The following is a 27,723-nucleotide window of genomic DNA, read 5'->3' as shown; positions in this document are numbered from 1 at the left end:
GTGAAGCAGAAGCCCCGCCCACCGACGCAGCTGCGTGTGTGCTTGCGTGCGCGCTCCCGCGGCAGCTGAGTGAGCTGAGGCGGCTGAAGGCAGTCGGGTCTGTGTCTCTGGATCCGGATTGGGTTCGGTTCTTTCCCCGCTCCGCGACGTGACAGCTGGCTTCGGTTCGATCCGGTGATGCGGTTCGGTTCGGTCTCCATGACAACAGAATCAGCGGAGTGAGTAACTTTAAGAAACGAACACAAACACGCCGAGATGTTAATGAGGATCAGACTGCAGCGGTTCGGGTCGTGTTTAGTTGCTGCTGCTGTCTGAGGGCTTTGTGCGCTTGTCCTTAAAGATCCACTTACAGGACGATCCTGTTTCTGTTTCGCTCTGAATCGGGTGGTTTTCCCCTCATCATCACACATGTGGCCCGTTTCTCTGTCTGCTGTCTGTTTCTTGTATGATCTGGGTTTGTTGTGAAGAGTCTGACCGCTGGAAGTTTGCAGCTTCACACATGGCTGTGGTTAGACTCTGACAGGAGCGTCTTAAAGTGACAGCAGCGGAGCTCCGCTTCAGTCTGAACCAGACACTGTATAAAACAGGTCTGAACGGGACACTGATGTTCTGATTCTCTGGAGGTGAGACGGGTTTGATTATTCACTGGAGATATTAGGGCTCAACCAATTTGGAAAATAATCTAATTGCGATTTTTTTTTTAACCAATATTGCGATTGCGATTTAATATGCAATTATTTTTTAAAGCTCTTTTTTCTCTGTATAATTCAACAAAGACGAGCTAAAAAATCATTGTATAGTATAACCAACACAATATTAGATAGATTAATGTTACGATGAAATTAGGTGATGCATGAATTGATATGAATGATATTTTTATTAAACAACTACAATCACAGTAGTATATTGACTGATTTGTTGAACTTCTGACCTTGTAAGCATATAATAATTATGCAACATAAAGCACTGACAAATAAGCCTGGTGTAAACATTAATATACAAATCACACAAACTAAAGTAGATTGCAGAAATATAAAACAAATCTGTTGCTGTACCACACTACTTTATGTATTTCTGAGTCACTGTAATAAACACGTGAACATGTGGACTGCACTTTCTAAACACTGTCTGTGAACTTTAGATCACTGGTTCTAAACTTTTTTGGTCGCGCCAGATAATTTCACTAAACATTATGAAAAATTAATGCTATTTTAATTTTAAAAAACCTACAGGGAAAAAAACACCTGCATCACTTGAAAAATAGCACAGAGAGAATACCTGTTATTATTATTATTATTGTTCTCTCTGTTATTTATTTATTTATTGTGTGTTTCATGCTGTCTGCTAAAGGCACAGGACACACACAGGCTTTCGTCCTCACCAGTGACAGTAAACACGTGTGTCTACACCGGACACGAGCCGCGGTAAAACACAGTAGAACCCGGTGACGCTGTCTACACTGATGCGGCGCGACGCGACAAACCCCGACATTAAACTGATGCCTTGCTCTGTTTATGACGTACTGACACAAAGTTAAATGATTTGCAGCGGTCGCTTCCTCGCGTCCAGTGTCCAGTAGAGCTGATGCTGTGTGTCCGGTAAAGACACAGCGAGTGAAGCGAGAACAAGATATGCGCGTCATATTGTCTGCATTTATCTTCTGAACGAGCAGCATCTGTCTGGGTCTGTGTGACATCATCTATGGCTTTTCTCTTCCCTTTCACAAACCGATCCACCATCTCCCGTTCTGAGTTATGTTCTTTGGCTGGTCACTGTTTTATGTATTTTCTTTTTCTGCTGATGGCCTGCACGCCCACACTTTGAGAACCACTGCTTTAAAAAAAAACTTTAAATAAATAAATAAATAAGAATATATATATATTATTTTAAGGTCGAAGTCTTCAGTAATGATGCATTGTAACACTGTTACTGCTTGAGTGATTTCAATGTGCCGTTTGAAGTACATTCATATTATGCTTTCAAACATTTCCTCGTGTAGCGTGCCAGGGTTGCCAGGTTTTCACAACAAAACTATCCCAATCACGTTTCGAGGGGGGTCCGCCGGTATTCCAGGCAGTAAAATACAGGTTTTATGGTTCCCCAAACCGTGGACTTGGCAACACTGTAGCATGCTGACTTGATGCTTCCTCTGAAGACTGCTTAGATGTGTTTGAAGCAGCGCTGATCAGATCGATCGGTGTGTGTCATCACAGTACTGAGAGAGAGCAGACGTCTCCTTATGCTTTCTCTCGCCGTTCTTTGATGACACACACCGATCCATCTTCACCGATCATCTGACTGTCGTCTGTGGAAGTGCAGCGGTTCGTTGTGGTGTTTCTCGGAGCAGGTAGGAGCTCAGAAGTGTTTCTGGAGTCGGTGCAGTGCTGGGTTGCTCTGCGTCGCTGCAGGCTGCTGTGTGATAACGCAGTGTTCTTCTGCAGATAACAAAGCTGAGAGCCGCCTGATAACACGGCCGGACTCTCGCTGCTGCTTTCTTCGGTCTGTGTGCCTTGTTGGGACCGTTTGTCATTCTGTCGTGAGCAGAACCGCAAGGAAACAGACAGTGAAGAAAAGCATTGAAGTCCATGTGAGACGACAGAATCCTGCTCTGCTGGAAATACAGGAACAACAGTAGGATGGGATTTTAAATGCTGGGCTTTACATGCGATTTACATCATCCCAGGTGAAAAAAAATTTCACTTCCATAATATAATTAAAGTGCTATATTTTTGCGTCATATTTTTGTAATTAATAGACTAAAAATGATTCTTTAGAATTTCTTAAGAAAAACGTAAGCGTAGCAATCTTGTGGTGACTAAACACATTTTTAAATACAGAGATAGTATGTTAGAAGTGCATTTTAGTTCACATTCATGGTGTCCCAAAAAATATCACAGTTGAGTACACTTAGATGATCTTATGTTTATCTAAAGAAATACTAAAGAATCATTTTTAGTGTATTAATCTAGGTTATTAGATCTGCTCTGGTGTTCCTCTCTGTATAATAACATGCATCAGTGAATCATATCAAATCAGATGAGGTTGCAGAATGACTCGCATTCACACATCAGAGCGGTCAGAAACCAGCTCCGTTTGTTAATGAGGACAGATCCTGTCGCTGTTTCAGTTTAACTGCAGCTTTAATGGAAACATGTCTGTAACTTTTCAGGAAAAACCCAAGAGAGCAGTGACTGTCAATCACACACACACACACACACACACACACACACACACACACACACACACACACACACACACACGATTAAATCACGCTCACTTTAATATTATGCAAACGCTCTGTTTTCATTTCCTCCACAGAAGCTCACAGAAAACAAAATCAAACATAAAGCACACATAAACCCCGACTTAATATCAGCGTCCCGTTACGCTGCGTGTGAATTTCCATCGCTCTGTTGTTGTGGCAGCAACTATTTCTAGCCGTGGCTAAATAGCGAACTGTATTTGTTCAGTTTAGACGGGTCTACAGGGTCTGGCTAGAGGATTGTGGGTAGAGACGTGTAGCAGAGCGTTCTGTGTCTTTGTGGACGAAGAAGAAGACGCCACCAGACGAAAGTTTCTGTAATGTTCCTGCATCAGATCAAATCGAGTCAGTTTTGTTATTGATTATTGTTCATGTTAAACCAGACGGATGTCCAAACGGAGTGACGCGTGTTTGTTTGCTGCGTTGATTCCCCAGAGTCTCGTTACAGTCGCTGTAAAGCTCCACTGACTCTCAGAAGGTTCATTACTCTACTAATCAACCGATAACAAGCTTTACATTTACTAAATAAGAGTGGAGGCCATTGGCACACTACACAAACATGCTTATTGTAGTGTCTTTTTTCTGCACTTTGTCTTTTTTTCATGTGGTTTTCAGCTGCACAGCGTTTGTGTGTGTGTGTGTGTGTGTGTGTGTGTGTGTGTGTATACGACTGCAAAATGAGATCAAAAAAAGTCAGAAATATTGAAAGTGTCGCTGTGAGACCAGCAGCAGACTGATTTCTGATCTACTGCTTTATTTAAACAAACACCGTCAGACCCTTGTTAACACATTACAAGTTACGTAACCAGATTACTTTTTTCACTACTAAAGTAACATTACTTTCAAATTAACAACAGCAGTATTGGAGTTACTTCTTCAGATGAAGTAACACGTGTTACATTGTTTCCCGTGTACTGACTGACGGCTCTCCCGTCTGGTGTTAAGAGAAATCAGAGACGGAGACTCTTCCTTCAGACTGACGATTATTCATTTCACTTCTGGCGTGAAAGGGATTTACAGTTCCCAAAAATGAAACTTCTGTGTTTTTTTGTTATTAAAAAACAAATAAGCAAGACCAGCCTAGGTGATAAAATGTAACACAAAAGTATCAATGCATTACTTTCCATAAAAAGTGACTAAGTAACACTATTAGTTACATTTTATGGAGTAATGCAATATTGTAATGTATAACTTTTAAAAGTAAATTTCCCCAGCACTGGTCAGAGCTCCAAATGTTTTACAGAGGCACCCGGTGTATTACACAGAGGGGAACATACAGAAACACCAAATCTTTTTTTTCTAAAGCACCTTTAACAACTCATGCTTGACCTAAAGTGCTGTGCGATACACACAAAGTCAAACTAAATAAAAAGACGTCAAATGTCAGTGCTGTCGTCCTTCATCATGTCACTCCGAAGCCGCATGACTTTGAAGTGTTGAGCAGGATGTTCATGTTGCTCTTTATCATACAGAAAAGACAGATAGAGATCAGAGCGTCATGCTCCAGAAACACATTAAAGCTACTGATGTGCTTCAGTCAAAGTTTTCTGGAGGCATAGAATGATCTGCATTCACTGATCAAGTTTTCATTCAGTCTCATCTGCATTCAGATCAGTTTAAAACAAGCATGTTTCACTTGGTTGACATTTACTTTCTTCTCAAATATTTCCATAGACAATACTTTTATGTTGTTGTTTTAACATTGCATTCTGCTAAACATCTCTTCATGTGTTCACAGAAGAAGTAAAGTCATGTGGGTTTAAAAGGACATCAACAGAGTTTGATCCTCTTTCCCTCAACTCTTAAATGACATTACCTTTACGCAGATGCTTTTATCCAAAGCGATATGCAAACTGAGTCCAAGCTGATGTTAACCACAGGGTTAGAGTTTGCGTTAGTGTAGTATTAAGGTTGATTTATACTTCTGCGTGGAAACTCCGCTGTAGGTTGTGTGTAGCCTGACGTGCACCTCTCCAAAAATCTCACAGCGCGTCAAGTCTCCGCGGACCGCAAGGACTGTGATTGGTCTGCTAGGACCCCTCTCTCCGTATGTATTTGAGTTTTGTGTGTGTTTTTTGCACTTTAATATATTTTAATGTTACACCTTCTTATTTAAAATAAAACAAAGCAGAGAACAAGTGTCTTATCATTTATTGTAAATCGTAGCATTACATCACTATGTTGTCCACGACAAACGGTTGTGTCATGGTACCAGTCCTTGTGGAGACTGAAAGAATGCCATCTTCTGCTGTTCCGTTGTCGTCTCTTTTTTGTAGTTTTAAATAAATGATCTGTTCTTTGATATTTATTTGCCGCAGTCATGGCTATAATGCTTCTCCGACGAGCCGCTTCTTCTTTGGCTTTTGTCGTGGTACTGCGGGTTACACCAGCAACAGGCGCGTGGACACTGAACACTAGCGGTTTGAGTGTGTACTGCACGTCAACGACGCAGAAGTATAAATGAAACCAACGCACAGCCTACAGCATAGAGGCTACGGCGTATGTCTGATGCAGAAGTATAAATCAGCCTTTAGTGTGACAGTTATGCATGTTTGCTGAGTTGAGATTCAGTTTAGTGTGTTTTAAAACATGTTTTAAAGGACAGACTGTGTGTGTTTCTCCTCAGGGGAGATATAAATGGTTCTGACAGCGTTTGTTAGCATGGAGCCGCGTGATGAGCGTGTGGAGAAGCAGGCGTGTGGCGCCGCCCTGCAGGTGCATCTGTACAGAGACGAGGCGAGTGCGCTGACCTATCCGGCCGGAGAATACGTGACCGAAGAGCTCTGCATCAGCGCCGCCAAGGAGTGCGGTGAGTCCTGACCCGTCCCAGCAATTACAGCCATACTTCAGCCCCAAAAATGAAAAATCTGTCATTAAAGGTGCCATGTGTAAAAATTGAGGTAAAAATATCCAAAAAATGACCTACACGCATCATAAGAATGAGAAGAAATAAGGGCGATGATGTCATTAAAAAAAATGTCAAGTTATAGTGCTGCAGAGATATCAACCTTAATTAGCATTAGCATTACTAGCCACGGCCCGACCGGCAGTGTCGTAATACCAGTTTCGGCCATGGGAGGCGGTATGCGGGCAACATAACCACCAGCCAACCTGCAATACACGAATAACTCGCACGGCTTGTGGGCGTACTTGAACCTGATGTCAAGCACCACCGCGCTCGGAATCACAAATCAAATCCGATAAGAAAAGGAGCCGAAACAGAGTAAACATCGGCACTGCTTTCCATCGCTGGAGACAACTGATGGACTTGAAAAGAAATGAGCTTTGACTCCGAACTTGCAACATTTCTTTTGGATTGGTAAGTAAGATGCTGTTAGTATTTCGCTAGAAGTTTGTTTTTTATATGTTTGCGTATTTTTTTCGGGGAAGTTATAACATAGAAATGTATCGAAGGATGTTCGATAAACGTGCTAATGTTAGCGATGGCTAACCGTAGCTGCGTTTGATAGTAAGCTAGCTATAACTTACCCACAGATCCGATCCGGTTTTCACCTGTTATCTACCAAAGCCCGTCTCTACAAAGCTGATGCTAAAATGTAACATTACCTAAGAAGCTTGAAATAGATTTCGATGATAATGAACCCGAGAGAGAGAGAGAGAGAGAGAGAGAGAGAGAGAGAGCGCCCCGGCCGCGCGCGCAGAATGCACTCACTCACTATATTCAGAGCGGTCAAGTTTTTGAAAGCGTGTGAAAAGAGTCAATTGCGTGTGTCTCACGGTGAATGCTTGAGAGTTGGCAGCTCTGGTTACGTTGGTTGGCGCTAGCTTGGTCAACATCAGCTGTCTGATGTTGACCAATGATGTTGACAGAATGCTGTCTGTCAAATTAATTTAATTCAAATAATGTGTATATACAATTCAAAATGTAATATGAACAAAACGAATATGAACATTATTCACTGGTAAAGGTGAAGGGGAGTAGCTTGAAGATGTCATGTTTCAAAATCACTTGACATCACCCAACGTTCCTCTGGAGGCAAAACGTCCTCTTAGGCTTCGGCTATGGCTCTAGGGTTGTTGTGAAGGTAGGGGCGGAGCATAGAGACTATGCCGTTTCTCGTTTGTTACTCTAGAGTAGACCAATTCACTTTATTGAGGCATACCTGCCCCCATCTGGTATGGAATGTGGAGTATGACTTGATTTTTTTGCCAGACATTACACATGGCTCCTTTAAAGGGATACTCCACCCCATATGTCATTTCAAACCCGTAAGACCTTCGTTCGTCTTCAGAACACAAATTAAGATATTTTGGATGAAAACCGGGAGGCCTGTGACTGTCCCATAGACTGCCAAGTAACTTACACGGTCAAGGTCCAGGAAAGTATGAAAGACATCGTCAGAATACTCCATCTGCCATCAATCTGTGTTCTGAAGATGAACGAAGGTCTTACGGGTTTGGAACGACATGAGGATGAGTAATTAATGACAGAATATTCATTTTTGGGTGAATTATCCCTTTAATAATGATGAACAGAATCCAGTCTGTACTTTGTGTGTTTGTGGGAACTTCATGCCAGATTATTATGACTTTACTCATCAAAAAAAAAGACATGTGAGTGCATAGATAAGCAATCATATTTTATTTCTTCATGAACATCATTAGTTAATTATGTGTAAATGCTGTTGTTTGGTGAGTGGCTCGCATTCCTCGCATCGTCTGCGGCAGACAGACACCGTTCTGTTTCAGTAGTAAAATCAGAGCGAGGCGTCTCCTCACGTGAGCTTAACTAGCTGTTAGTAACCATGGGTTAAGGTTAGTGGTTGACAGATATTATTTTTTTTAAAAGCCGATGCTAATACCTTGGAAATCCGGGTGGCCGATATAGAGCCAATATAATTTTATTTATTTTAAAGGGGTCCTATTCTGCTCTTTTACAAAGTCTTGGTCTTGTTTTGGGAGTGTACTAGAACAGGCTCTTGTATTAGGTTGTTCAAAAACACATGTAACAGCTCGAATAGTTCATGTATCAAATTAATCACAAAATCCAAAAATACAAAAAAATCGAAAATTTTCTTACCTGGGCCAGCGTGTGCTGTGATTGGTTAGTGAATTTATCGCAAAATCAAGCAAAAAAAAATAAATAAAAAAATCTAAAATTTTCGTAATTGCCACAAATTGTCTGCAGAATTTGGGCTTAGAAGCATCCCGTGACGTCATTGCAGTGCGCATTCAGTCAAAGAAAAGCCTTGCGTTCTCTTCATGATCGATTTACACAAGCTACACTGGATAAACAAACCGAAAGCAGAACGAATCCGCGCTACTAGTTCGTGCTGCGCAGACCGTTGATCTGCTGGAGCCGGAGCTGATCTCGATCACCGTTATACACAGCGCTGGGAGATACAGTGAAGAAACCAGTCGAGTTCACCACAGAATCAATAACATCTCTGTGAGATCTTGTGAGGAGCACTCACATTCAGTGAAGAATTCTGTTAAAGCTGATATCAGAGCAAACACCACTGATGTGGAGACCAGGAGAAACACTGTTCAGTAAACACAATCTCCACCGTTCACCACTGATTTAACAGTAAGACTACAGCAACAACTTGTGGCAGAAATGGTGTAATGTTTTCCAGTGATTTTAAATGCTTCACGCAACTTTTCCCAGCACTTCAATGCTTTAATAATATAATGTAGGAAAACACTTATTTTAAAAAAATTATTAAATGAGTAGATGGCTGCAGAGAAGTACTTCCACTCCCTAATATAGCCTATATATTTTTGTATTCATTAAAATATATTTAGACATTATGTATGGCAGTAATAAAAGTACATGTTATCAGATGTAATATATTACATGTGTAAGACGTCTGCTAAAGATCTGGGAATCATCTGCTGTGTACTCTGATAAAGGTCTCAGAAGCAGTTTTACAAGCGTTCTAATAAATGTCTGATTGAAATCTGACAGGAAACATCTTAGAGACGTACTGCAGATGAACAAGCACTCTTAATAACACATCTTGCACGTGTAAATGCAGACATTAGTGGTCTCAGAGATGTACGTGTGTGATTAGGATGAGTGCTTCACTGTCAGCTGCTGGAGACACCTTCTGCAGAACTTAATGGCACTGGTGCTGGTGTCCTCAAACGTTAGTCTGGAGACCTACAGTGGTCCTCGAAGTCAGAACAGTGTTAGAAGAATGTGGTCTGTGGTATATTTTCACTGCAAAACAATAAGAAATGTCGCAAATATCATCGCAAATTTAGAGAAAAGCCGCAGCAAAATCAGTAATTTTGATTGCAAAAATCACAAACAAAAAATCGTGAAATCCTGGAGGGACTGGTGGGAGCACAAACCGGTCATTCCCTTCGTCTGCACCTTGAGATGATTCACAAGCAGAACTGCACTGCACAAAAGCTCTGGTGTTTTCAGTTAATTATGACCATTTTAAACGCCTCTGATTGGCCACTGCCTTCAAGAAGTCAACAGATATGTCTGTGATTGTCTTCATTGCTCAATGCTGCAAAAATAAACCGTAATTCTTCTAGCAGCCTGTAGAAGCGTGCTTGGGCTCGGCGGAGCGCTCCAGATCTGCCCCCCAGTGCTGTGTTTTACTGAGGCTTCACTGTATTCTGACTCGTCACTGCTGTATTCTTACACCGTGAGCGTATAACACAGCGAATCTTTGAACCTCAAACACTGCACAGAGCCACACATGAGCCTCAGTGTAACGCAGTGATGCAGTCCCTGTCAGAATGATGTCAGAATTCACTGAAAGGTGATTAATGACGTCACCACAGTGAGCTGTTACACGAGGAGTCTTGCTGTGGCTCGAGGGTTGCTGTAGTCTGGTAAACTTCCTGTTACCACTCTTACCACTTCCTGTTTACCCCTCTGAGTGATAAGGGCCTAAGTGTGTGTGTATAGGACACACCCTCATTTACTTCCTCTTTTAATTCAGTTCTCTCTTTAATGCTGCAGCTACTGTGCTTCTTTCCTCCTCACACACACAAAACACATAACAAACACATAACAAACCCACAAAACCCCCAAAAAACACACAAAAAAAAAAAAAAAACACACACACACTGAGCGGATGTGTTCACAGGTCAAAGGTCACGCAGCCTCCTGATGTTTGCTGTGAATGATTGACAGGTGTCAGTCCCCCGTACTGCAGTCTGTTTGGACTCATGAGAGAGCGAGACCGAGTGTGGCTTCCACCCAATCACATCCTCAAGATCGAGGCCTCGGCCAATGAGACGCTGCTGTTCAGGATCAGGTGAGCGCCGCGAGGATCTGCTGCAGCACTGATGCATGCTGGGATTGGCAGCCCGATCTAATTTGGTCCGTCTGCAGGTTTTATTTTCCAGGCTGGTACGGCAGCGGCTCGAGCGCGGCCCGCAGGTACGGCATCTCCAAGAGCTCAGAGGCACCTGTGCTCGATGACATCACTGCAGCGTACCTGTTTGCTCAGGTGATCCAAGTTACTGATGTTCACAGCCGACACTATGATAACGTTGTTTCCACACTGATAGTCATTAGACAACACAACAATGACTGCTGTATTGTGAATATTGTTAGAATAGTGAATCATATCTGTGTCCCTGCAGCACAGAAGCAGTCATCAGTAGCACAGGTATATTTGTAGAAATAGACAACAATACATTGTATGGCTCACAATTATACATTTCTCTTTTATGACAAAAATCATTAGGATATTAAGATCATGTTCATTGCTATATTTACTAAATTTCCTACTGTAAATATATCAAAACTTCATTATTGATTAGTAATATGCATTGCTAAGAATTCATTTAGACAACTTCAAAGGCGATTTTCAAATAGTTGTATCTCAGCCAAATATTGTCCTATCCTAACAAACCATACATTAATGGAAAGATTATTCATTTATGATGCATAAATCTCAATTTAAAAAAAACTGACCCTTATGACTGGTTTTGTGCTCCAGGGTCAAATATAAGGGCCTTTCGCACCGCTTTAGTTCCAGAACTAAATGTACAGTACTAAAGTACTGGGAAGATTTTGTGTGAACTGTTTCCCAGAACCATTTAAAGGGTTGCATTCGCACCGAGAGTGTGTGCTAGGACCTGACGTAAGCCGGTCGACAGCGACGTCATTGCTGCTTTCAACAACGTTAAAGAAGAAGAACGTTAACGACCGGAGGATGGAGGACGCTGTGATCGGAGCGGTGTATTGTTGTGTCTCGCGGGTTTAACAATTATGGACATGGAATGTCATACGTAAAGCAATTGAAAGAACAGAAAGGAGGACTAAGAGTCTCCAACCACAACCGGCAGTGCTACAGTGCTACAGTGCCTGCACTTCAGCGTCCGTATATTTATCTCTGTTTGTCATACTTGTGAAATAAGTTGACACAATGTTTACAGTATGTTACACAGTGTTTTAAATCATGGCGCGAGGGCGTTTTCAACAGATCAATGTCTACTTACATCACGGTAGCACCAGTTGTGTGGTCAGACCCTGCTCCGGAGTAGAAGCTAATTTGGTTCTTGAAAAAGGCAGTCTAAAATCACACCCCACCTCCTGCGCTAAAACAAAAAAAACAAAATAGTTTAGACACACAATTAGTTCTGGTACTATGGAAAGGTTCCTGCGGTGCGAAAGGCCCTATAGAGATCACAGAACTACGGTCTATGATAAACATCTCCACTAGTTTAGGGTCATTTGGGGTCAGGGTTCGTCTATGAATCTTGTTGTTCTTAGTCCAGATTACACGACAGCTGCTGCTGGAGTAATACTTTACTGTGATTTCACTGTCGCACACATTGTTAATTGTGCAAACCTGTCTCTCCCTGTCTATTTGTCTGTCTCTCAGTGGAGGTCAGACTTTCTGAGCGGCGCGGTCAGCGTTCCCATCAGCCTGGAGTTTCAGGAAGAGTGCTTGGGATTGGCTGTTCTTGATATGATGCGTTTGGCCAAAGAAAAAGCCAAGTCACCTGTTGACATCTACAACCACAACAGGTGCGTTCCCCGTGACCTTTGACCTGCCGCTGCCCATAGAGTCTGAACTGAACTCTGGTGATCTGCTTTGTGTTCATTTGCAGTTATAAGTCGTTCCTGCCGAAGAACATGCGAGCGCACATCCAGAAGCAGCACTTTGTGACCCGGAAGAGGATCCGCTTCCGCTTCAGGAAGTTCATCCAGCAGTTCAGCGCATGTAAAGCCATGCCGCGAGACCTGAAGCTGAAGTACGTGGTCAGTCTGGAGACGCTGCAGGCGGCCTTCTACAGCGAGCAGTTCCACGTCAGCGGACCGTCCGCAGGAGACGTCTGCATCACCGTCAGCGGGAGCCACGGCATCCGCTGGAGCCCAGCCGAAGAGCCCAGGGGCCCAGAGGTGCGGAGCAGGGCCGCGCCATTGGGGAAAATTAACATCTCGACTTTTTCAGAATGTTTGACAGATTGTTGAATTTTATTTTATTTTTTAACGATTTGGTAACACTTTAGAATAGAGAACACATTCACTATTAACTACGACTTTTCCCTCATTAAATTCCCAATTTGCTGCTTATTAATAGTTAGTAAAGTAGTTGTTAAATTTAGGTATTGGGTAGAATTAGGGATGTAGAATAAGGTCATGTAGAATAAGGCATCAATATGTGCTTAATTAGTACTAATAAAGGCTAATATTCTAGTAATATGCATGCTAATAAGCAACTAGTTAAGAGACCCTAAAATAAAGTGTAACCACAATTTTTAACTAGTCACCCTGAAAATGTAATTACAACACGAATCAGGTAACTTTCTTTATTAACCATCTATTTAAAGAAAATTCTATTCCAAGTGCAGCACACATGAAGTTATCAACATAAAGCACTTGTTAAATATCTTTCTTGAAAAGATGCATGAACTACAACTACATCTTCTTCGGACTTGTCTTATACAAATATGTTCAGAAATAATGAGGAAAATGCTTTCAAAAAATTCTCAAAAGTCAGTATACCAGCAGTAGACTATTATTAACTATAACGTTCTTTCAGTCTGTCACCGTGAGGCACACATGTAATATCAGACATTCATTGAAGACAACCTCGATGCTGCATCGTGAGGCACACATGTAATATCAGACATACAGCAGTTCTTAGGTTTTTTTATTCACTTGCGCTGCTTTTGCATTGTTTGTTCTGTGTAAACTGCTGCACTCACATCTCTTATGAAACGGTGCGGTGAGCGGTGACATTCTATAAACACTGTGCTCAAGTTACAAGAAGTTCACTCCCATCTTCTTGCATGTGTTTTCTATTCCACTGCTGCGTCGCATCTTCATGCTTTCTGTGTGAATGGTGTTTAGTGATAGGAGCGCGTCACTCGTGAGCGGCTAATCATTCTTTTCTCTTTATGGTTATCATTGGCATATTGTCAAAGTGTCTAATTCTAATGTTTGGTAATATTTCTATTCAAAATCGTGATACTTTGATTTCTAAAAGAATCAAATTGTGGCAAAACATTACATTTACATTTACACATAATCAATGGCCCAGCTCTAGTGAGGAGACTTTATGGTTTCTGTGTATATTCTGAGGAGAGCGGCTCTGACCCTCGCTGTCTTTCTCAGGATCCGCAGGTTTACTGCGATTTCTCGGACGTCATCGACATCAGTATAAAGCAGGGGACTAAAGACGGGTCCGTGGAGAACCGGATCGTCTCCATAAACAGACGGGACGGCCAGACGCTGGTGAGGTTCGGTCGTGCTTCAGTCCGTCCTCGGGTCAGATCCGTGTCTGCAGCGTCTCTCTCTGTGTCCCGCAGGAGCTGGAGTTTCACTCTCTGAGCGAGGCGCTGTCCTTCGTGTCTCTGATCGACGGCTACTACAGACTCACCACAGACGCTCATCACTACCTGTGTAAGGAGGTGGCGCCCCCTAGACTGCTGGAGGCCATTCAGATCAGCTGCCACGGGCCAGTGTCGTGAGTCTCTCTCACACACACACACACACACACACTATCACCCACACTCACACACACACACTATCACCCACACTCACACACACACACACACACACACAAACAGACACCCTCTCTCACACACACACACACTCACTCACTCACAGACACAAACAGACACCCTCTCACACACACACTCTCACACACACACACACACACACACACACAGTCTTCAGAAATGAACTGTTTTCTCTGGTCAGGACGGAGTTCGCCATCAGCCGCTTGCGTCGATGTGAAAACCACAGGGGCGTTTATATCCTGCGGTGCAGCCCAAAAGATTACGACCGGTACTTCCTGTCCTTCGTGGTTGAGGTGAGTGTGTTTATGTGGATTATATCACAGGTCTTTATCTTTCAATCCCCAGCAGTAACTAACTTTCCAGGATCTGTGTCTCTGTCTCTCGGTGTGCATGTCTGCAGTTCGAGGGTCAGCTGGAGTTCAAGCACTGTCTGGTGGTTCGCTCTCACTCCGGAGAGTTTGTGCTCAATGGAGCCAAATGCAGCTTCAACAGTCTGGGTGAATTACTGCAGCACTACCAGAAGGAGGCGCTGCGCTCCGACAGACACGTGTTCCAGTTCAGCTGCCGCTGTCCGCCGCGCAGCAAAGGTCAGATGCGGATCTCTGCTTTGGACCGGACGCTCCGGGGGAAGTGTGTGAGTGACGTGTGTTTGTGTCTGTAGATAAATCCAATCTGCTGGTGTGCAGGAGCAGCCAAACCTCTGAAGCGTGTCTCTCGCCGTCTGAATTCAAACACGTCAACCAGATGATCTTCCACAAGATCCATAAAGAAGATCTGGAGACGGTGAGTCTGAACACACACACTGATGCTCTCCAGAACGCAGATCTCGCCAGCTACATTCACACTCTCAGCACAAATCACGTAATTTGTGCGAGGAAATTAGTCAAGTTCAAAGGGAATCGAATCCAAAGAACTTGATTAAAATGGATTCAAAATTGATAGTTTACGCTTGATCAACTATTCACACATCAAAACAAAAAAAACACCACATCCCAAATTTAATATTAATATTACTCCCTAGCCATAATTTAAAAACAATTACCAACAAAATATCATAAAACAAGATCAAGATAACAACAACAACACATAAATTTAGCTTTATAAACACATATCACAAGACACTGCTTCCTTAAAATGAAACAAAAATGTATTATTTGCTACTCTAAGATACATGAAACTACTACTAATAGCACACACACACACATACACATACAGTTGAGAGGATGAGAGTTACTGAGTTTGAATGAAGTCCCAAAAGTATAGTAGTTGCTACTAGTTCTCAAGTGCTCGGTCCTTGGATGGCGTCCTTTTGGGAAAACACTTGTGGTGAATGGATAGTATGATTTAGCACCAATTTCAGAGAGAGAAGAGACCTTGTTTACTTGTGTTTTGGTTGAAAACGGCTTTTCCTCGTCGGCTTGTCTCAGGGAATCACGGTGCTTCTGATTGGAAATCGTTCTTTGGATGACATCCTTTGGTTCACCTGACGATGAATGGAGGGTTGCCTGGTTACGGAGGAGCTTCTGAGGTTGGTTGTCTTAGTTACGCAGGATGACGTGCTTGAAGTTAAGAGTCTGACGGCGTTGTTTACACCAGACGCGACAGTTTTTGTGCCGCACCACAACAGCTAAAGTCTGTCTACACTGGACGCGGCAGAGCGACCGTTGAAAATCATTTGAAATTTGAAAGAGTTGTGCGGTTCAAAGACTTTGAAGATTTCTGTAGAGTCACGAAGCTTCAACGAGTGTTTGAGAGTTCTGGAGGACAAGAACGCTAGTCATGTCTTGCATTTTTAGTGGTTCACGCCATTCAAGCCACTAATTACTTCAGTCACTGTGGTTTTAACCATAATATGGTGGTCCAATCAGATGTTGCTACAGGGCGAGGCCACTCCCTGTATTACTCTTGTTCTTGCATACATTAACATATTGTTTCATCTATCATGTGGGGAAAATCTCTTGACGTTGATCTTTGACGTCCACCTCTGGGTCCATTCTTCCCGGAGGAGGTGCATGAGGAGGTTATTAGGTCCTGGAGGGCACCTCTTTCTTCTCAAAACAGAGCTAGTGCCTCTTCTGCCCTCACTGCCCTCGACGGAGGAGTGGCTTAAGGGGTATGTGGAGATCCCCCCAGTCGAGCACGCTATTACTTTAACTTTTAATATATATAAATGGATTAAACTGAAGTTTTACTGTATATAAGACCTGTCTCTCTCCTTCCATTCATAGCGAAAACCCTTAAACTAGTTGTTTTCAACCAGATATCATTGTTTCTCTCACAGAACAACAAACTGGACGCTAACCAGTCAGGTTTCAGGATTTGCCATTCAACTGAGACTGCATTACTGTCAGTCACGGAAGCCTTGTGAATTGCAAAAGCTGATTCCAAATCATCAGTTCTTATTCTGCTGGATCTATCTGCTGCTTTTGACTCTGTCAATCATCAGATCCTTCTGTCTGCTCTCATCACTGGGCATCACAGGGTTTCCTCTTCGCTGGTTTGAATCCTATCTCACTGGTAATTTCAGGGTGATCTGGGGAGGGGAGGTATCCAAAGCACATCAACTTGTCACTGGGGTTCCACAGGGATCAGTTCTTGGACCCCTCCTCTTCTCCATATACACAACATCACTGGGTCCCATCATACAGACACATGGCTTCTCCTACCTTTGCTATGCTGATGACACACAGCTCTATCTCTCATTTCAACCAGATGATCCAGCGGTAGCTGCACGGATCTCAGGCTGCCTGATGGACATCTCGGCACGGATGAAAGAACATCACCTACAACTCAACCTGGCAAAGACTGATCTTCTTGTCTTCCCTGCCACTCCAACTCTACAGTATGATTTCTCCATCCAGCTAGGTTCTTCTACAATTACCCCATCAACTTCAGTCTGAAACCTTGGTGTAACCTTTGATGACCAGCTGACCTTCAAAGACCACATTGCAAAGACCACAGAAACCAGTTGAGTCCTCTGCACAACCTGACTTTGCTGCAGCCTGGAATTGAACTGCTGGTTTCGTCTGGTCAGAGGAGAACTGACCCACGACTGAGCCTGGTTTCTCCCAAGGTTTTTTCTCCATTCTCTCACTGATGGAGTTTTGGTTCTTTGTCGCAGTCACCTCTGGCTTGCTTAGTTGGGGTCACTTCATTTACAGCGATATCTTCGACTTGATGTCACAGATACTATTTAAACTGAACTGAGCTGGATGATGACATCACTGAATTCAATGATCAACTGCCTTTAACTGAAAAATTAGTGTTTACTATTGTCATTTTGCATTATTGACACTATTTTCCTAATTAATGTTGTACAGTTGCTTTGACACAATCTGTATTGTTAATAGCGCTATATAAATAAAGGTGACTTGACTTGACAAAGACTGCTCGATCTTGTATGTTTGCATTGCACAACATCAGAAACATCAGGCCCTTTCTAACGGAGCATGCTGCGCAACTTCTTGTCCAGGCCCTTGTCATTTCTAGGCTGGACTACTGCAGTGCTCTTCTGGCTGGACTTCCATCAAGCACAATCAAACCTCTACAAATGATTCAGAATGCGACCGGTCTTCAACAAGCCCAAAAGAGCCCATGTTACACCTCTCTTTATTTCCTTGCACTGGCTAACGGTTGCGGCTTGCATCGAGTTCAAGACATTGATGCTTGCGTATAGAACAGCCACAGGCTCAGCACCTGTCTGCTGTCACCCACTACTACGAATCTTCATCACCCTCCAGAAGTCTGAGATCTGCAAGTGAGTGATGCCTCATGGTACCATCACAGAGAGGCTCAAAATCACTACCCATAACATCCTCCTTAACAACTCCCCACCTCTATACGAAATTCCCAATGCCAAACCTGAAAACTCAATCCTTGACCATTTTCAAGTGACAGCTGAAAACTAATCTCTTTCGACACTACTTGACTTCATCCAAAAAAAAAAAAAAATTTTCTTTATTTATTCCTTCCCTTTCTAGCTTGTACTTTGAACAATGCCTGAAGCTTGGTATTACGAGCACTTCCTGTCTGTTTGCCTCTATAAGAAGAATTGCTTTATATATCCCCCAATTGTAAGTCGCTTTGGATAAACGCATCAGCAAAATGACTAAATGTAAATGCATGCACATTAATAACTTTATCTACTTAAAGGAGTTATAAAACAAAGATTAACTTCATAGGTTACAAATAAACACATCAAGCATATAAAAGACAAAACACACATTTGTTTCCTTTGTTTATTCAATTATCAATTTATGCGTAAATAGTCATGAGGTACACTGATCAGCTGTTGCTTTGAATGGTTCCAGACAGAGGTTCTCTGTTTTGTTGATTGAGTTAAACGCTTATCACTGTTTTATGTATCTCTTGAGAAGATAACGCAGAGCAGGACAGGAACTGGTCGAGACACGCTGGCATCATTTGGGTAGTTAATTACTTTTACGACTTCTAGATGGTTAGGAGGGGGAATCTTTGGATTCTTCTGGAATGTGTCTGTTCTGCAATTTTGTGGGCCACTGTTTACAGAGTCCTACATGTATCTGATTGGAATCTTATCTGAATGATTGATCACCTGCGCTATGCATCACAACTGTTCAGATCCGATTCGTTGTTCAGATTGTTTCTTTCATCTTAGAGTATCTGCATTTCTATAGCAGTGATGTTGCATTAACGTACAGTACTATGCAAAAGTCTTAGGCCATTAGTATTTTTCAGCAGCTAAAAATTATTTTAAGTTAGTTATTTCCATCTTTTGCTGTAGTGTGCCAGTTTACATTCCCAAACACTGATTTGGCCATTAATGTTAATAATGCAGTGAGGTGTTTGTGCTGCACACAGAGATGTGATCTGATCATCATCAGTCTGTCTGGAGTCACATGAAGAAACAGAACAAACTGAGACAGACTCAATCCAGAAGAACTGTGTCTCCAAGACGCTGATATTTCCTACTGAAACACAGCAAAAGATAGAAATAACTGACTTTTTAGCTGCTGAAAATACTAATGGCTTAAGACTTTTGCACAGTACTGTACCTACACCAAAAAACAACAGCTACATATGAATGTGGCTTTAAAAGGATTTCATGTGCTTTTTTTCCCCAATCACACTTGCCAAATATCTGATTTGGGCGGTCTGAACAAGGCTTTTATGTTCATATCATACCTGGGTATGGAAGTGCAGGTGCATCTCTTTCTGATGACATTACTGTAATGTTTTCTCGGCGTTCAGAGAGAGAGTCTGGGTCAGGGAACGTTCACGCAGGTCTTCCGCGGCGTCCGGAGGGAGCTCAGCGATTACGGAGAGATCCACAAGATGGACGTGGTGCTCAAAGTCCTGGATAAAACCCACCGCAACTACACTGAGGTACTGTGGGAAAAACCCAAGCGTCTTTGTCTTTCTCTTCATGGGTTTGATCAGCGCCGGACGTCACGTGTTTCTCTCTCTGACAGTCCTTCTTCGAGTCGGCGAGCATGATGAGCCAGCTATCCCACAAACACCTGCTGCTCAACTACGGTGTCTGCGTGTGTGCTGATGAGCGTGAGTATCACACACACACACACACACACACACACACACACACACAGTGTTGGGCAAATTACTGATTACTGCTTTTAAAAGTAATCACGTTACTGTTCTCATTACTTTATTTCAAAAGTAATTAGTTGCGTTAGTTACGTTACTTTTTTCTCCATGAAATTTATGAAACCCCAGCATACACACTCCCGATAAATGTGTTATTAAAGTGTCAACATTCACAGAACAGTTATTGTTAACTAAATCAAGCAGCTGCTGCATGGTTTGGCAGAACGCCAGCAAAGAGCTGCATTTATAATCTCAAAAAGACATCTCAGTTCATCGCAATCTCTGTTATAACACAATAAATATATGCATAATGAATCTTTCATAATGTCTACAATTCGTATGTTATAATGAGAGGATTCGTGAGCACGCTAATTTCAGCACTGCATTGCTCAGCGCTGCAGACACGTGTTAGAGCCTAAATACAATCTCTGCATACGCTTGCAGCTGTTAATCATTTATATTATATATTAGTTCATGTTAGTTTTGTGCAATAGATGAATAACAATTTATATGTTTTAGATATTTTATTTTTAGATATCTATATTTTCTGGGAGTCCCGTGAATCGTTTTATTCTCCAGCATCCCGCACACACGAGTGTTCTGTTCTGTTCTCTGCGTCGGGTCTCGCGGGAGCAGGTCTCTAATCCACTGCCACTGGACTCAACATCCCTTTTACAATCTCTAGATTATCAAACACTGCATAGAGACCTCGGCTATACTCTAATTACTATTTAGAAAATTATAGGCTGCAACTAACGATTATTTTGTTAATCGATTAGTTGGCCGATTATTTTTCCTGATTAATCGGATAAAATACCCCCCAAACACAATTTTCTTTATTTTAATTTTATTGACAAAAACACACTATTCCACGTTCTGCCCGATGTCCTTCAAACAAGTGTGCACCTGACTGCTATGAAAACATACAGTGCTTAATTTATTAGACCATCTGTCATAAGAGAAAACAAATATTGTAGGAATCTGTCAAAAAAAAAAACAAAACCAAAAAAACTAAATATCATTTATTCACAAAATAACAAAAACGAAACAACAAAACAAAACAAAAACAAAAAACTAGAAAAATTTCCCCCCTTTGCCTTTGATAACAGCTTGCTGGCATTATGTCCTTTTTGACTAATTGTGTATCTGAATAAAAAAACAAAGCACTTGACTATTTTCTGCCTTTCTTTCATAGATAACAGCAATAATTATATAATAGCATTAGAAATAGCTTACTACTGTAACTAAAGAGCTTACGCATATTGGAGGAGTAACAATACAGAAAGCTAAACAATGATTTTGGTGATTACCAGTACTGTATGTTAAGAGCAGCAGTGGAACAAACCTTACAAAACTGGTTAAGAACCTTACATCTGTTTTAATAAATTTGTTAATCACTGTAGGCAATATAGTTTAAATCTCTAGATCTAAATTTAAAATAATAAAGATAATTAAGATGAATAAAATCACAGTAATGTTCTGCAGGAACACTTTGATCAGTCAGTCATGTCTTTATCCTGTAAAAGCGTCTGACATTTATATTCAGACAGTTACACGCTGCTGGACTTTTAAACAAAAATGTAATGTTCATCAACAGATATTCCAGCACAGTGAATGTTTTCTCCCTCTCTGCTGTGTTGCGTCTGTTTAACGCGCGTCTGCCGCGCCGCTCTTTCAGTAAAGATTTCAGCTCAACGCAGACTGTCAGGACGGGTCTTAATGCAAAAATGGAAAGGCTCGTGTGAATTTGTGACATGTACAGATAAGGATATGACCGTTAACTAAAGGTTTTTTGCACTGAGGACACACACGTATCTGTCAAAGCGAATGACAGGCAAGCCATTACACTAATGCATCAGCTTTAAAATAAAGATTTCTCATGTTTTGGGCAGCCTGGATCACCTGCTTACCCTGCAGGAGCTCATTCTGTTTCCTCCACTATTTTTAGATGCATTTTTATCCACAGAAATGTCTTACTCAGTGCTGTAATTTGATGTGACCGGCTGAAGCTGGACGTGCACTGTGGGCCGTCCCGACCAATCGATCATGAGAATCGTTGTTGATGATTTTCATTATCAGTAATAATGTATATTATCTATTAACTTTAGCCACCCCAGAAAAATAAAACAACTCAAAAAACTCAAAAACAAAAAAAATAAATCAAATAACAATAATGTGCGTTACTAAGTAATGCGTTACTGCCCAACACTGTGTGTGTGTGTGTGTGTTTATATATATATATATATAGATAGATAGATAGATACACACACACACACATACATGCGTGTTTCTGACAGGTGTGTAAGCGTCTGCGTGTCTTTCAGACATCATGGTGCAGGAGTACGTGCGCTTCGGCTCTCTGGACACGTACCTGAAACGAAACCGCAACACCATCAACATCACCTGGAAGCTGGAGGTGGTTAAGCAGCTAGCATGGGCGCTACATCACCTGGTGAGAGACACAGAATCACAACAGCAGTGGGGGGGGGCGCATTACATTAAACGCGAGTTACATAATCACATTACTTTATTTAACTAGTAAAGTAACACATTACTTTTCATTTAAAAGGAAATATCTGAGTTACTTTGTTTCTCATGTATTGAGTGACAGCTCTGGTGTTGCCATGGTGACAGAAATCAGGAGTAAGTGCAGAGTGTTGTGTGTGAACATGATCTCACTGTAGTTCTAGACTAACTATGAACATGTTTACTCATCTCACCTGCACAAAAACACATTCAGTGTTCATCAAAATCATTAAAAACTGTTGAATGCAAACTCAGAATATTAAACAAACCTGCAATAATTACATATGTTAAATAAGACTAATATCATTTATGTATTTAATCCACTGATCTATAATAGAGAACTGGATTGCTCATGATGTTTAATGAGAAAACATCACCTAACAAGTCAGCGTTTTTAAATCTGAAGCATCTCTGTACATTCTTACAATGCAAAGTTATTTTTTTACTGTCTATAACCCCCAATAATTAAAAAAAAACTACCATCACTACAGCGAACATCATGAACAACATAAAAAACATAACACAAGTGCTCATTCTGAAATCTGAAGAAAGATTTATGATTTCTATGCACTTCTATAGAAATAACTGACTACATACAGTACAGACATGAAGCTTTATTTCAAGATGGTAAGTTCAGCTTTTAATTTCAGTTTAGAGCAATACACTAACAGAGGCTATTATTTCTGATATTAATAGGTTCATGTTTAGGGTTAGGGTGAGACCCTACATAAAGAAATATTTCTATATAAAAGACTATATTTTGTGTTGGATCAGTTACCGGTGTCAGCGGTGTGCAGCAGACACACCTAAACAGTTTTAATATATCACTTATCCTGCCCAAAAAGACCATTAACGTTGCAGATAACATCTGAAGTAAAAATTAATTTACATACACCTAAAACTAGTCCCGTCTGACTGATTTGCTGATTGTAGTTCAGCGGTTTGCCTGTGACTCAGTGGCGCTCTCTGCTGGTAGAGATTAGTAAGACCCTTCCGGTGCCTTCGCTGTCTGCTGGCAGTTTAGGACACGATGAGCGATCCAGTCACATATAGATCAGTGATTTAATCCCATTTTATTAACCAACGTCTTTGCTAATAACCTTCGATGAACCAATTCAAACATACCTATAAACTAAAATGATGTGTGTATAATTTTAGTTATTGCAGAATAGTGTTGAACTTTCACATTCTTCATGTGATTAGTTTCACCACCGCACACAACTATAAATAAATGATTTACACTTCCTTCAGCCTGAGCCGCATTCACTTCACTTTTGTTGTGAAAGAAAATTAACATACGTAATAAATAAACTTAAATAAAGGGAGTAGCCTAATATTGTAATCAAATACAAAAAAAAACAAGCAAAGTAACGTAACATTACTTTCCATAAAAAGTAACTAAGGAACGTAATTAGTAACTTTTTCAGGGAGTAATGTAATTTTGTAATGCATTACTTTTAAAAGTAACTTTCCCCAGCGCTGCATGGCACCAGACTAACGAGAGACGTGATAATTACCACGTGTTTCTGATCCGCAGGAGGAGAAGAACCTGATCCACGGAAACGTCTGCGCCAGGAACGTTCTGGTGACCCGAGAAGAAGACCGAAAGACAGGAACGCCTCCGTTCATCAAGCTCAGTGACCCGGGGATCAGCATCACCGTCCAGCCCAGAGAACGTGAGCGGAGCGGTGTTCCTGCAGCACAGCACTGGTTTATAGAGCTGAGGAGAGTCGTGGTGTTTCTCCTGACGCGTGTCTGTGCTCTTCTGTCTGTAGTTCTGGTGGACCGGATCCCGTGGGTTCCTCCCGAGTGCGTGAAGGACAGCAAGAGCCTGAGTTTGGCAGCAGATAAGTGGAGCTTCGGCACCACGCTGTGGGAGATCTACTGCAGCGGAGAACACCCGCTGGCGGCGTACGACGGCTCCAAGGTGCGCTGGTCCTTCTGCGCTTCTGTCTGCGCTGCGTGCCGCGGACTCTAACTGATGCTCTTGTGTGTCGTGCAGAAGCTGCTGTTCTACGAAGACAAGCACCAGCTCCCAGCTCCGAAGTGGACTGAACTGGCCAGCGTGATCACCAGCTGCATGGAGTACGAGCCGCCGCGGCGACCCTCGTTCAGAGCCGTCATCCGAGACCTCAACAGCCTCTTCACGCCAGGTGACGCTCACCACACCAAACACCACGATAACTAGAGATCATTACAGTTAGTCCACGGTTCAATACCCGTCTCAGTTTTAACCACGGTTTTCAGTTCTGATAGCTTGCCACATCAGAGTGTTTTATACAACAAATTAACAACAAAAAAATCCTGTAAACCTCTGTAAATGGGGAAAAAGCATGGATTATTATATGTCTGCTTAACATTTCTTTTGATAGAGGTATTATATGTCCATTACTGAGCGCTATAAACGCATGTAATGTGTTTCATTCATACTGGACACCAGAGGGCGCCCTCGCGCAGAAACACCACACATGCGTCACAGAAGTAAGAGAACTGATGAGTTTCAGGAAATCTCTGATATCTATAAAGGCATCGCTATCCCTGTAACTGAATAAAATGAAGATTTTATGTTAAACATTTTGAATGATGAAATGTAAAGACAATATACGGTTTATCTGTGTTCTTCAAGCCATCTCAGGTATTTTCATAATGATCAAGTATATTTGTAAGCCATTTAAACCCTTTATTACAGTAAATAATATATTTTATGCGTCATTCTGTGATAAGAAGCCACATCACAAAAGGAAGTTATCTCAAACACTCGACTGATGTTGTGACAAAAATAAGTAATGTTCTCTTCTGTTGGACAACAGGTTTAGAAAGACTTACAATAGAATACAACAACAAAAAAACACACACACACACACACAAACACACACACACACTCTCACACACACACACACACACACACGCACACTCTCTCTCTCTCACACACTCACACTCTGTCTCACACACACACACACACACACACTCTCTCTCACACACACACTCACACACAGCCAATTCTGAGATTAATAAAACACTTGTTGTTAGATCAGGTCTCCACGTCAGATAATAATTAGGGTCCAGCCGTGGACACCAGATCCTGTCAGAAAATATCAGTTTGTCCAGGAACAGAACAACTAGTCAGCAGAGCTGTTGATACCAAAAATGAGTGTGTTACAGTCAAGAAGCTGACCAAGAAAAGCCAGAGAAGAGCGTATGTCTCATTGTTCAAGCTTCGTCTGACCCGCACAAACTCAGCATGTGCTGTTATACCAAAACTGCTTCACAACAACATCCCATAAACCTTGGGTTTCCACAAACAGTCCCTCTTATCTGTCTCTGTTCACACAGACAAAACAGTTCATGAAACGCCACAAACATGAGACTGAACAACAATGAAAATGCATACACTAGGGAACATTTATAAGAAATATAAAATATGAAATATAGAAACATAATAAATGGATGCATGAATTAATGAATAAACAATAAAAATACTTAAATGATATAATGATAAAAATAATCAAATAATAAATCATATGAATGACTAATGATTATAAGATGATTATATGAATAAATGATTATAAATGAATTAAAAACATGAAAATAAAAACGCATTTTGCACGTGAGGATGGTACTGAAGAGTGGCTGCGGTACCGAGCGCTTCGCTGTTATACTGAGAACTGTGTCTCTGTCTCTCAGACTACGAGCTGCTGGCGGAGAGCGACACGGTTCCCAGCAGGCAGCGGGCTCTGGGTCTCGCCGGAGCGTTCGAGAGACAGGAACCCACTCAGTTCGAGGCCAGACACCTGATCTTCCTGCAGCTGCTGGGGAAGGTGAGCCACCACCATCATCTTCATCTTCATCTTCATCTTCATCGCTCAGCGTCAGTGTTTCAGACGTCACTCCGTCTGTGTGTCTGCAGGGGAACTTCGGCAGCGTGGAGAAGTGCCGCTACGATCCGCTGCAGGACAACACGGGGGACGTCGTGGCGGTCAAGAAGCTGCAGCACAGCACGGCCGAACACCTGCGAGACTTCGAGCGTGAAATCGAGATCCTGCGCTCGCTGCAGCACGAGAACATCGTCAGATACAAGGGAGTGTGTTACAGCGCAGGTCAGCCTCTGTCTGTCAAGAGCCTCATTTCTGTTTCATGTTTTCCAAACTAGTTTTTTTTCCATTTAAATTTTTCTAGAATCTGTTTTAAATCTGTTAAATTAAAAAAATGAATCAAAAAGCATGTCTAATTAATTGAAATCATGAAACTACAAAATTTTGGTTTAAGTTTGCTGACCTACTTTGATTGGTCCATTCCAAATTGGGCAAATTCGGTGATATTCTGCGTTACGGTTAATTCCACTTTTATGACTGGATTCCGTGAAATCACAGGCTCCTACTGTCTGCACCGGAGCATGCTGGTCCTGATTCACTCTCTGTCTGTCTCCAGGTCGGAGGAACCTGCGGCTGGTCATGGAGTTTTTGCCGTTCGGTAGTTTGAGAGATTATCTTTCAAAAAACAAGGAACGTTTCGACCACATGAAGCTGCTGCTGTACGCCTCTCAGATCTGTAAGGTACTGAAAACACCTCTCACACACACACACACACACACACACACACACACAGAGAGACACACACACACAGAGAGAGAGACACACACACACACGACGACTGATCAAGAAGAAGAGCGTGACGTGCTTCTGTCTCTGTGTTTGTTTAGGGGATGGACTACCTGGCGTCCAGGCGCTACGTCCATCGAGATCTGGCCACCAGGAACGTTCTGGTGGAGAGTAGTGAGTTTCGTGTGAAGATCGGAGACTTCGGCCTGACTAAAGTTCTTCCTCAGGATAAGGAGTATTACACCGTGCGCGAGCCGGGCGAGAGCCCCATCTTCTGGTGAGGAGATCCTGCGTGACGAATGATACAGAACTCTGCTATATTTCACCCCGAAATCAAGAGACAAACAAGCAATGATTTTCTATTCTGAAATTAATGAAAATTAAGCCTTTTTTTGGTTTGTTTTTAACCAGGTCAGGGACAATTAATCGATGCATCGCGAATCAAGTAATTATTCTGCGTCGATTCTGAGAGTCTCTCTGGAATGGATTGTGAACAGCAGATGGCGCTGCGTGCTTTAATAACAGCTGCATTCTGATGTTTCCAGTTCCTTAAACACACCACTTGGACATAAAATAATAATAGAGTTTGAAGTGAATTACAAAGGTGTTCACAGTGGGCTGTGTTTACATTGATCTTGTGTCATAAAAGCTGAAGTGCGAATACATTTAAACACTTACATGACTCACCTGAACGCACAAGCGCTCTTCTTCGTGAGCATTTGCGTGTGCAGTAAAAACTAGCCTAGAGCGCCATCTGCTGTTAAAAACTAAGCTCCAGATCGATTCGAG

At 42.0% G+C, this 27,723-nt stretch overlaps 1 protein-coding gene across 3 annotated transcripts; it reads left to right on the top strand.

Annotated features, from left to right (window-relative positions):
* Positions 1–45: 45 nt before the first annotated feature.
* On the top strand, positions 46–27,723 carry LOC109098362 (tyrosine-protein kinase JAK2-like). 3 transcript variants are annotated; one of them, XM_042748015.1, is made up of 21 exons: positions 46–218; positions 5,889–6,071; positions 10,380–10,503; positions 10,581–10,698; positions 12,082–12,227; positions 12,311–12,602; positions 13,821–13,940; positions 14,015–14,172; positions 14,409–14,520; positions 14,628–14,814; positions 14,889–15,010; positions 19,457–19,591; positions 19,678–19,765; positions 22,135–22,262; positions 23,874–24,012; positions 24,112–24,263; positions 24,339–24,489; positions 26,021–26,154; positions 26,244–26,433; positions 26,765–26,889; positions 27,036–27,722. In XM_042748015.1, the coding sequence occupies exons 2-21, from the start codon at positions 5,900–5,902 to the stop codon at positions 27,213–27,215; spliced, it is 2,973 nt and encodes a 990-aa protein (XP_042603949.1). In that variant the 5' UTR covers positions 46–218; positions 5,889–5,899; the 3' UTR covers positions 27,216–27,722. The 3 variants fall into 3 exon arrangements, with proteins under 3 accessions (XP_042603949.1, XP_042603951.1, XP_042603950.1); XM_042748017.1 differs by lacking the exon at positions 46–218 and adding an exon at positions 249–623 and having other exon boundaries at positions 27,036–27,723; XM_042748016.1 differs by lacking the exon at positions 46–218 and adding an exon at positions 2,436–2,683 and having other exon boundaries at positions 27,036–27,723.

The sequence above is a fragment of the Cyprinus carpio genome, chromosome B21 (assembly GCF_018340385.1).
Source record: "Cyprinus carpio isolate SPL01 chromosome B21, ASM1834038v1, whole genome shotgun sequence".
Lineage (NCBI taxonomy): Eukaryota > Metazoa > Chordata > Actinopteri > Cypriniformes > Cyprinidae > Cyprinus > Cyprinus carpio.
This window is presented reverse-complemented; position numbering and strand designations above follow the sequence as displayed.